General features: G+C 42.4%; 1 protein-coding gene across 1 annotated transcript in view; it reads left to right on the plus strand.

Annotated features, from left to right (window-relative positions):
- Positions 1 to 9,037: 9,037 nt before the first annotated feature.
- The window catches only part of LOC115186636 (zinc finger protein 271-like), a gene marked incomplete at both ends in the record, with an annotated part of 131,931 nt that continues 128,491 nt past the window's right edge, over positions 9,038 to 12,477 (plus strand). The window contains one exon of the mRNA XM_029746204.1: positions 9,038 to 9,790. Coding sequence (XP_029602064.1) covers positions 9,038 to 9,790 — 753 coding nt within the window. The remainder of the gene's footprint in view (positions 9,791 to 12,477) is intronic.

Raw genomic sequence — 12,477 nt, forward strand, 5'->3', positions numbered from 1 at the left:
ACACGACACACACGATACACACACACTGGACTCACACAAACACTGGACTCACACACACACTGGACACAAACACTGAAAACGTTCTTACCAACGCTTGACCAGTGCGTGTTTGTGTCCAGTGCGTGTTTGTGTCCAGTGCGTGTTTGTGTCCAGTGCGTGTTTGTGTCCAGTGTGTGTGTGTGTGTGTGTGTTCAGGTGTATCCCTCAATGACTGTCTGTTTTTCTGCTTACCGCTACAGTGTGGAACATGGTGGAGAGAACACAATGAAACCTGGACTTAGAAAATGTGAGTGTTGACTGCTGTGAAGAATATGACTAAGAATAAGTCTTAATTCAAGTTAAGTCAAAGACCATCATCATTACTGACTTGGTCATATTAAATATAAGCTGTATTTCTACAGAAGCAGAAATCAGGGACACCAACGTTTACAAAGAGTTGCTTTGACAGTGTGTGTGTGTGTGTGTGTGTGTGTGTGTGTGTGTGTGTGTGTGTGTGGGTGTGTGTGTAATTAATGTGAATAAGTGTGTTTTATATTACCATACAGTATAACATGTGATCATTCAACAAGTCTCAAGTTACCTTAACTTCTCCTTTTGATACCTAGAAACATCTACATTAAATGAATTAGTGAAAAGTGAGTTAACATTCTAATGTGAATGATGATGATTTCTAATATTGTGTCTGGTTTCATCCATCAGATGTCTGTGATCTCACACTGGACCTAAACACAGTACACAGACGCCTCTCTCTGTCTGAGGAGAACAGAAAGGTGACATGTAGGAGAGAGAATCAGCCGTATCCTGATCACCCAGAGAGATTTGAGGTCTGGAGACAGGTGCTGTGTAGAGAGGGTCTGACTGGGCGCTGTTACTGGGAGGTAGAGTGGAGTGGGATAATGGGGGCTGGTATAGGAGTGACATATAAAGGAATCAGCAGGAGAGGAGGGGGTGAGGACTGTTGGCTTGGATGTAATGACAAGTCCTGGTGTCTGATCTGCTCTGACAACAGTTACTATGCCAGGCACAATAATAACTCCACTACCATAGACGTCCCCTCCTCCAGACCCCACAGAGTAGGAGTGTATCTGGACTGGCCAGCCGGCACTCTGTCCTTCTATAGAGCCTCCTCTGACACACTAACCCACCTGATCACATTCACCTCCACATTCACTGAGCCTTGTCTATCCAGGATTTAGGATTTATGGTGACTCCTCAGTGTCCCTGTAAATAATAACTGGACACACACACACACACAGGACACCACACACACACACACACACACACTGGACAAACACACACACACTGGACAAACAAACACACACACACACTGGACAAACACACACACACCACACACACACACACTACACAAACACACACACACACACTGGACAAACACACACACACACACACACACACACTACACAAACACACCCACACACACTGGACAAACACACACTGGACACACACACACTGGACACACACACACTGGACACACACACACTCACTGGACAAACACACACACACACACACAGACACACACACACACACTGGACAAACACACACACACACACACACACAGGACACACACACACACACACAGGACACACACACACAGGACAAACACACACACACACACACACACTGGACAAACACACACACACACACACACTGGACAAACACACACACACACACACACTGGACAAACACACACACACACACTGGACAAAACCCAACACACACAACACTGGACAAACACATGGACAACACACACACACACAACACACACTGGTCAGGACAACACACACACACACACACTGGACAACACACACACACACACACTGGACAAACACACACACACACTGACAACACACACACACACTGGACAAACACACACACCACACACTGGACAAACACACACACACACACAACATGGACAAACACACACACACACACACACACACTGGACAAACACACACACACACACACACACACACACACTGGACAAACACACACACACACACACACACACACACTGGACAAAGACACACACACACACACACACTGGACAAACCACACACACACACACACACCACACACACACACACACACCACACTGGACACACACACACTGGACTCACACACAAACACACACACACACTGGACTCACACACACACACACAAACACACACACACACTGGACAAACACACACACACTGGACAAACAACACACACAACACTACACAAACACACACACAACACTGGACAAACACACACTGGACAAACACACACTGGACAAACACACACTGGACACACACACACTGGACACACACACACTGGACACACACACACACACTCACTGGACAAACACACACACACACTGGACAAACAGGACACACACACACACACACACAAACACACACTGGACACACACACACACTGGACACACACACACACACACTGGACAAACACACACACACACACACACACTGGACAAACACACACACACACACACTGGACACACACACACACACACACTGGACAAATTCACACACACACACACACACTGGACAAACACACACACACACACACTGGACACACACACACACACACTGGACAAATACACACACACACACACACACTGTACAAACACACACACACACACCCTGGACAAACACACACACACACGCGCGTCTTCCTATAATTGTGGACCTTGACCCAGGACCTCTTACAATAACACCGTTAAAATACCAATGTGATCATTTGTTGTCTTTTATGTTGAATAACAAATTGTATAATTATATGTGGACATACGCTCCATAGTTGTACAAGTATACATGGATATATTGTACTTTTCATAATAAAACATACTTGAAACAAGAAAAGACGTGTTAAATGTGCTGTAGTGAACATGTTTTATTCTCACTAATCAATCACCACATTCCTGTCTTTGTATGTCTCAATATAATAGTATTATTTAATTAAATCCATGTAAAATAATCTTTGTCTGAAAATAAAACGTGATCCTCAACTGCGTTTCCCTCCAGTCAGCAGACGGCGATGTGCGTCTTTCAGGCGATGCTGCAGCGTGACGTATAATCTAGTGGACGGTTCTTCATAAACAGCTCGTCAACCACCTCGGTAGCTTGCTAGCCAACATAGCCGAAAGATTCAAGCTATTTATACGCTTTCGGTCTACATTAGCTACTGTGTTTTAGACACACTTCTGTCGTATCTACTTGTTAACCTATTTAATTTAATATTACGTTATTATTTATTAGTCAGCTATAGTAGCTGGCTGGTTAAGTTAGCATTAGCCTAGTCGCTAATGATAGCTAGCTAGCTAACATCCCCGAACATGAGCTCCCTAAACTACTCCCCTCCTGTTAAAGAAGAGGAGGTCTGCTGGACGGAGAAAGAAGCTCTGGGGCTGAACATTGTCGTGAAAGAGGAGAAGGAAGAGGAGGATGTCTCAGTAAAACAAGAAGTAGAGGGTGAGGCTGTTACAGTGAAAGAAGAAGAGGACGACGTTTCAGTTAAACAAGAGGAAGAAGAGGATGTTGCTGTTTTTGGAGTGAAGAAGGAAGGAGAGATTACTGTCACATTGGAAGATGAAGAGGAGGAGACAGGAGATCTGAGTAACACCAGTAAGTACCACCTTCAATTAGTTTTTAACTTTGGATATTCGGAGTTGGCTCGTCAATACCTCTTCAACGGAGGGTCCTGGGATGATGACTGATATGTCTAAAATCAGACGACGTAGAGAACAAGCTACCCCTTGTTTTCTCCGTTCCGTTTCCAAAAAGTGACTTAACATATATATTTGAGAAGGGTCTATCTGCTGACCGCAGACTGGGGGGCCACGGCATGTAGTGATTTTAATGTAGTGATGTTTTACTACACACCGTGACCCCCAATAGAGCCATGTGAGAGTTGGGTTGGCTACACCAAAGATTATGGATATACTGACAAGATGTCTCTCCGTCCTAACAAAGGGAGTCGTTGTCCACAAAGCTGCACTGTGGGTTGTCTCGCTCCCACCTATCCTGTCTTTGGATTGGTGGATACATCTTATTATTGTAATCTATTGTTTATATTCTATGATGGTTGTTGTCGTCAACCGCCTGTATTCAATGGAGAGAGATGCTAAGCTACTAGCATGAATATGCATAGCGATCTGGAGACAAATCCTATAGTGTTTTTATCAAAGTTGTCGGTATGTCACGTGTCCACATAACTTAATCATTACGAAACTTCTGTTAGATCAAGTAAACCTCACGTAGCAAATAAGCCATTCATTTTGTTGTTGACCAAATTCTACACTTTCCACATTGGGTTGATAATTGTTTCCACTTGGATACAACCTACTGTAACCTACTGGCATGACCTAGAGAGTTACAACCTACTGTAACCTACTGGCATGACCTAGATAGTTACAACCTACTGTAACCTACTGGCATGACCTAGAGAGTTACAACCTACTGTAACCTACTGGCATGACCTAGAGAGTTACAACCTACTGTAACCTACTGGCATGACCTAGATAGTTACAACCTACTGTAACCTACTGGCATGACCTAGAGAGTTACAACCTACTGTAACCTACTGGCATGACCTAGAGAGATACAGCCTACTGTAACCTACTGGCATGACCTAGAGAGATACAACCTACTGTAATCTACTGGCATGACCTAGAGAGATACAGCCTACTGTAACCTACTGGCATGACCTAGAGAGATACAACCTACTGTAGCTTACTGGCATGACCTAGAGAGTTACAACCTGCTGTAACCTACTGGCATGACCTACAGCGATAAAACCTACTGTAACCTACTGGCGTGACCTAGAGAGTTACAACCTACTGTAACCTACTGGCATGACCTAGAGAGATACAACCTACTGTAGCCTACCACCGTGACCTAGAGCGTTACAACCTACTGTAACCTACTGGCATGACCTAGAGAGATACAACCTACTGGCATGACCTAGAGAGTTACAACCTACTGTAGCCTACTGGCATGACCTAGAGAGATACAACCTACTGGCATGACCTAGAGAGATACAACCTACTATAGCCTACTGGCATGACCTAGAGAGATACAACCTACTGTAACCTACTGGCATGACCTAGAGAGTTACAACCTACTGTAAACTACTGGCATGACCTAGAGAGTTACAACCTACTGTAACCTACTGGCATGACCTAGAGAGATACAACCTACTGTAACCTACTGGCATGACCTAGAGAGTTACAACCTACTGTAGCCTACTGGCATGACCTAGAGAGATACAACCTACTGTAACCTACTGGCATGACCTAGAGAGATACAACCTACTGTAGCCTACTGGCATGACCTAGAGAGATACAACCTACTGTAACCTACTGGCATGACCTAGAGTTACAACCTACTGGCATGACCTAGAGAGTTACAACCTACTGTAACCTACTGGCATGACCTAGAGAGATACAACCTACTGTAACCTACTGGCATGACCTAGAGAAATCCAACCTACTGTAACCTACTGGCATGACCTAGAGAGATACAACCTACTGTAACCTACTGGCATGACCTAGAGAAATCCAACCTACTGTAACCTACTGGCATGACCTAGAGAGTTACAACCTACTGTAACCTACTGGCATGACCTAGAGAGTTGCAACCTACTGTAACCTACTGGCATGACCTAGAGAGTTGCAACCTACTGTAACCTACTGGCATGACCTAGAGAGTTACAACCTACTGTAACCTACTGGCATGACCTAGAGAGATTCAACCTACTGTAACCTACTGGCATGACCTAGAGAGTTACAACCTACTGTAACCTACTGACATGACCTAGAGAGTTACAACCTACTGTAACCTACTGGCATGACCTAGAGAGATACAACCTACTGTAACCTACTGGCATGACCTAGAGTTTCAACCTACTGTAACCTACTGACATGACCTAGAGAATTACAACCTACTGTAACCTACTGACATGACCTACAGAGATACAACCTACTGTAACCTACCTGCATGACCTAGAGAGATACAACCTACTGTAGCCTACTGGCATGACCTACAGAGATACAACCTACTGTAACCTACTGGCATGACCTACAGAGATACAACCACTGGTAAACTTTTTTCACACTTTTATGGGGTATTGTGATGTCATTATGAGGTTTTGTCTGAAATGCAGGGTCTGAATGCATGTTGTTGTATGTCCCAGATATATATTTAACAAAATGTATTTTCTTTCAACCAATTGATTTGTTGAAATGTTATGACGTGTATTTTTTCATAGACACACCCCATGTGTTTAATAAAATCAACTGTATGTGCAGAACTTGAACTGAACTGATGCTTCAATCGTTTGATTAAATAATTAACACACACAAATGACTTGAGGAAGCCAGAGGTCAATATAACCAGAAGAAAATAACCAATTCCCCACCTGCTGCTGGCCTTCGTTAATTCTGACGTTATGCTCCTGAAGTTTCCGGTAAAATAGGCAAACTTTTTCCATTTCCATTTGAAGTGCCAATTTATCTGACCATTTCTACCGATCTGCGTGCCAGTTATGAACGAGTTACAACACCTGTTTGGCCCCACCCCTTCCTGGGTCGGTGAAGTGAGGTATTACATTTAAAGAATAAATCCGAGCCTCACGCTCATCACCTGTGGAAGGCAGGGCTTCCGGCGAGGATTTAATAGTATGTTGTACCTAGTTTCCCTCCTTCAGGGAACAGTAGTTATAGTCATAACGTTAAGCTTGTCATATGATGAACTTTAACTTAAATACTGGATCTTGCTGTCGGACAGTTTTTTGTATTCAGATCTCTGAAATGCTCTCTAACTACGTAACATTTGTTGTCTTCTTATGTTACGCTGGGAAAACAGTTTTCATGGGCACAGAAATCCTAAATCATTTCAGTTTACTAAATCCAATGGTTCTAACCGAGAGTCACCTTAACTTTATTGACACCCAGATGGATACTGTCATTAACGCGGTTGTTCAATAATTACACATAATACTTAATACTGTAGCTGTTTAGTTACAGTCACATGTTCAACTATCATCAGCTGATCCAGGAAATCATTTTCTGCATGCCAGTCAAATGTAGTTCTTCATTCATTACTCTGGTAAGGACAGTTATGCCATGCTCCACGTTGGATCCAACATCCCAAACAAATCGATATTTATAATGTGTTATTGTCTACTTGATTTACAGTAGGGTCTCGTTAGTCCGTTTGGAAACGGAGATACTTAGATCATAATGTGTAGAGAACTGTTCCTTGGTGCATAGGCTATTGTACAACACACAGAGCTATTTTCCTTTATTCAGGACATTTAGAATGACAACACATTACAGAGTAGCCTAGTGGGATTATTCACAAAATGATCTGGTTATGAAATGTCATGACAAAGACATTTTAGTTTCCTTGTTTCACCTGAAATATTAAATGATTTATAGTCCTAGGTCTATGTTGTTGTTAGGTGAAGTTATGGGTCCTACAGTAGGTCTATGTTATTGTTAGGTGAGATTAGACCATTTTGGCATGCACTTAGTGGACAAAACCTCATTGTCAGGCTGATGGAAAACTAGCCAATGATCATTTTACTGGTTGAAGTCGTTTTTAAATATTAAGTAGTACATTTTAGACAATAACACAAACATTATATTAAATCAGGACATTCAAACAAGCCTTACAATTATAATCCAAAGTAGTGTCAAATTATGATAATAATAATCATAATCAACCTGGAAATGGAGGCTTTATTTGCTGTCAGCCTATGAGAACTCCCCTGAGTTTTCCCCCACGGTGGTGAATTAGTGAATAGACACAGAGCTTAATGTGAGTTTCCTTGAGTAGCACTCCTGATCTAGTGCTGTAATATTCAGAATACATTGTGAAAACTAATCTTTGCTCACCATTTTTTAAATATATATATTTTTTTCACCCCTTTTTTCTCCCCAATTGGTACTTACAGTCTTGTCTCATCGCTGCAACTCCCATACGGACTCTGGAGAGGCGAAGGTCGAGAGCCATGCGTAATCCGAAACACAACCCAGCGCTGCTTCTTGACACAATGCCCATCCAACCCGGAAGCCAGCAGCACCAATGTGTCGGAGGAAACACCGTACACCTGGCGACCTGGTCAGCGTGCACTGCGCACGGCCCGCCACTTGAGTCTCTAGTGCGCGATGAGACAAGGATATCCCTGCCGGCCAAACCCTCCCCTAACCCGGACGACGGTGGGCCAATTGTGCGTCGCCCCATGGGCCTACCGGTCGCGGCCGGCTGCAACAGAGCTTGGACTCGAACCCAGAATCTCTAATGGCACAGCTTAGGCCACTTGCTCACCATTTTTGCTCCAGGCAGATATACTACATCCATAACTAGCAGTTTCTGCATTAGCAGGGAGGTGTTTCTGCAATCAAATTGTGTGCGCATCGCCCTTGTCGCAATTTTAGGAAACACAGAAAGGTGCCTATATTTGAGAACAAAAGTCGCCTGGCACACTGCTTAGGAGTTCAACACCTTTTACTTATTTCTAGTTACTACTAATGTGAAAACAAGACTAAATATGACTATTGTTGCTCACTTGACTGTCTTAAGACAATTGTCAAGTCATTTTAACATTCATTACAGACGTCAATTGTTGTACAGTATCATGGCTACGCTGTTGGCATCACCTTTTACAGTGGATTTCTGCTGTTGTGAGCCTTTAACTATCTGTCTGACTTGTTCACACAGGAGAGAGACGTGACTATCATGGATCCTCTGGGGAGCCTCAACATCATGATGCTAACGAGTCAGAGAAGAGTCTGTCCAGATTCTATCACCTCAAGAAACACCAGCAGAGACCCACAGGGAAGAAATCTATCTGCTGCTCTGACTGTGGAAAACATTGCAAATCTTCATCAGAACTTAAAATACACCAGCGAACACACAAAGGAGAGAAATCTCACCACTGTTTTGATTGTGGGAAGAGTTACTTAAGATTAAAAGCACTAAAAGTACACCTGAGAATTCACACTGGAGAGAAACCTTACAGCTGTACTCAATGTGGGAAGAGTTTTACTACATTTAGCTATCTGGTTATACACCAGAGAACACATACAGGAGAGAAACCGTACAGCTGTACTGAATGTGGGAAGAGTTTTACTCAGTCAAGCAACCTGTTATCACACCAGAGGACACACACAGGAGAGAAATCTTTTAGTTGTAATCAATGTGTGAAAAGTTTTATTTCATCTAGTTACCTGACTGTACACCAGAGAACACACACAGGAGAGAAATCTTATAGCTGTGCTCAATGTGGGAAGACTTATATTTCATCTTGCCATCTGACTAGACACCAGCGAGTACACACAGGAGAGAAATCTTATAGCTGTAATCAATGTGGGAAGAGTTTTACTCGGTCAGACAACCTGATATTACACCAGAGAACACACACAGGAGAGAAACCTTATTGCTGTGATCAATGTGGGAAGAGTTTTACTACATCTGGCTCTCTGACTCTACACCAGAGAATACACACAGGAGAGAAACCTTATAGCTGTGATCAATGTGGGAAGAGTTTTACAACGTCTGGCCCTCTGACTCTACACCAGAGAATACACACAGGAGAGAAACCTTATAGCTGTGATCAATGTGGTAAGAGTTTTGCTGCATCTGGCTCTCTGACTCTACACCAGAGAATACACACAGGAGAGAAACCTTATAGCTGTGATCAGTGTGACAAGAGATTCTCCGGTAAAAGACATCTGATCAAACATCAGAAAATACATGAAGGAGTTGTTTCATGATATCAATGAATTAATGTCACAATGTAGAATGTTTAAACATTGTAGTAGGAGTATATTAATGATGTCACAATGTAGAACCCTAAACGTTTGTCCCCTGTTCTATTGATTTCAACATGATATGGATATTAGCCTCAGGGGGAAAATCCAGGCTCTGAAATGGATGAGTTACTATTTATGAGATTTAATAAAAAGTGACTAACAAAAAAAGAGTTGTGTTACACTTACCATGTTGGTGACACACTGGAATCAAAATGTATCTGGCTGTTTTCTACAAATTGTCCTCTAACCAGTGATGTACACATTATTCCCAGATTCTGTGTGGTTTTTGAGCTGTTAGTTTTAACAGGACGTGCAACCTCATCTCCCTCCTCTCGGTACAATTGATTTCAACATGATATCGATGAGTTATGACAAATAAGTATTGTGTTCCTTTGTTTACCGACCCCTAAATTGAAATGCATCACTCCAAAATGTAGCTGACTTTCTTCTGCAGGTTGTCCTCTAACCAGTGAGGTAAAAGATATCTCCATTTCCATGTGTTTTTTTTTGTTGTGTTAGTTTCAGGAGCAGATTCAACCTGATTTCCCCCCAAATGGATATTAGATTTGTGTTTAGCTAGTGCGTTGCTATGGATCTTTATTTATTTTGACTGCACGTTTTTCCGTATTGGAGATGAGTTTTGTTTGGGCTCGTTCCAAGGGGAGGAGAGTTCTAGAAGCTAGTGGGATTTAGAAAGAGGAGAGTTCTAGAAGCTAGTGGGATTTAGAAAGAGGAGAGTTCTAGAATCTAGTGAGTTTTAGGAAGATGAGAGTTCTAGAAGCTAGTGGGTTTTAGGAAGACGAGAGTTCTAGAAGCTAGTGAGTTTTTGGAAGACAAGAGTTCTAGAAGCTAGTGGGTTTTAGGAAGACAAGAGTTCTAGAAGCTAGTGAGTTTTAGGATTCAATAGAAAGAAAAAGGAGAAAAGATACTATTGTATATTATTTAAAAATACGTGTTTTTAATTGTTGACATCCAGTAGACACCATGTTTATATTGGTGAAGGTGAATCATTCTTGTTGATTATAATGTGAAATGGAAGTTGTTTTCTGTTGGTGGTGAGCAAACGTTTCCAACAAAAATATAGGATATACTTGTTGTCTTGAAGGGGGAAGGTGTTACAGGCTTTGGTTTTTCCATTTTATGTTTTGAGGTTGGACTTTAGCACGTCTAGCTCGTTAGCACGTCTAGCTCGTTAGCACGTCTAGCTCGTTAGCACGTGTAGCCCGTTAGCACGTGTAGCCCGTTAGCACGTGTAGCCCGTTAGCACGTGTAGCCCGTTAGCACGTGTAGCCCGTTAGCACGTGTAGCCCGTTAGCACGTGTAGCCCGTTAGCACGTCTAGCTCGTTAGCACGTCTAGCTCGTTAGCACGTAGGACGCACTGATTGGTGTCACCTCGTTAGTCAGTATGTGTTACACCTGTGCTGGCTTGTCCATCTCGTTAGTGGGAAGGTGTTTCACCTGAGCTGGTCCAGGTTCTATTTAAGAGTGTCTGGCCCAGTGCTCCAGTTGTCTTGATACATGTGGAGAGTCAACACCTTTAGTTGCTCCACCTTTTTGGTTTGCTTCCTGTCTTTAAGTTTGGTGTGGGTTTTTCTTTTGTTTGTCTCTTCTTGGGCAGATTTAGTGGGTCTCATGGTGGGTGTCTTTTAGGTCCCAGTTGTTGTTACTAGTCAACTTTCAGTGGACATTGTGAGAGCAAAATTGCAAGATTATGTTATTATACGTTTATTGCATCAAATGGTTGTTTTATGCAACAGAATAGAGGGTTCTTAGAACTATTGTGTCTGTGTTCTACTGAGGATGGGCCTCTGGGAGACAACACTGACAGGAGATTTGCAATGTCTTTTGGGTGATAAAACCTAAAGAGACTGCATTCCAGAGCATGAGTTAATGTTTCTGTTCTATATGGTACCAGGGAGAGATGACCCCAGGGTCAGACCCTGGTCTCTACACAAAGAGTACTGTTTTTACAGCAGATACTGTCTGCTGAGAATTATAACTATCTTTCATTCTATACATCTGTTTGTCATGTAGGTTGAAAGGGCTATAAAAGACCTTTGTACTTTTGTCCACTCAATTAATTCACTTTGTATGTGTACGTTGTATTGACCTGCTCCCTTATAAGTGAATAAAGATTTAGTTTAAGAATAACTGACTTGTGTGATAAGTTTGTCTCCTCAATTTATATTAAAGAAATTAACCAGCACATTTGACGATGGGGATGTGAATCTTCACTTGGTGACCGCTCCTGCTGACCTGGGTAAATGGTGCACGAGGGATTCCTCTAACTTGGTATCTCAGGGAGACCACAGTTCGGGAATGGAGCAGATGGACCTTCCTTTGATCTGAGAGGCAGCGAGATGAGATAGAAATGTGAAAATATTCCTGCAGGTTAAAATATTGTTGAAAAACAACTAATTGATTAGGTATGTTTGGGAATAGCATTGTGTAACTGTGATATAAGAGTTGTGTGACTGTGATATGAGAGTTGTGTGACTGTGTCTTAATCTGAAGTTTGAATAGTAACAGAGATCTGTTGTTCCTCACATAGATCTATAGTTCCTCACATAGATCTATAGTTCCTCACAAAGATCTATAGTTCCTCACAGAGATCTATAGTTTCTCCTAGAGATCTATA

The sequence above is a fragment of the Salmo trutta genome, unplaced genomic scaffold (genome assembly GCF_901001165.1).
Source record: "Salmo trutta unplaced genomic scaffold, fSalTru1.1, whole genome shotgun sequence".
Taxonomy (NCBI): domain Eukaryota; kingdom Metazoa; phylum Chordata; class Actinopteri; order Salmoniformes; family Salmonidae; genus Salmo; species Salmo trutta.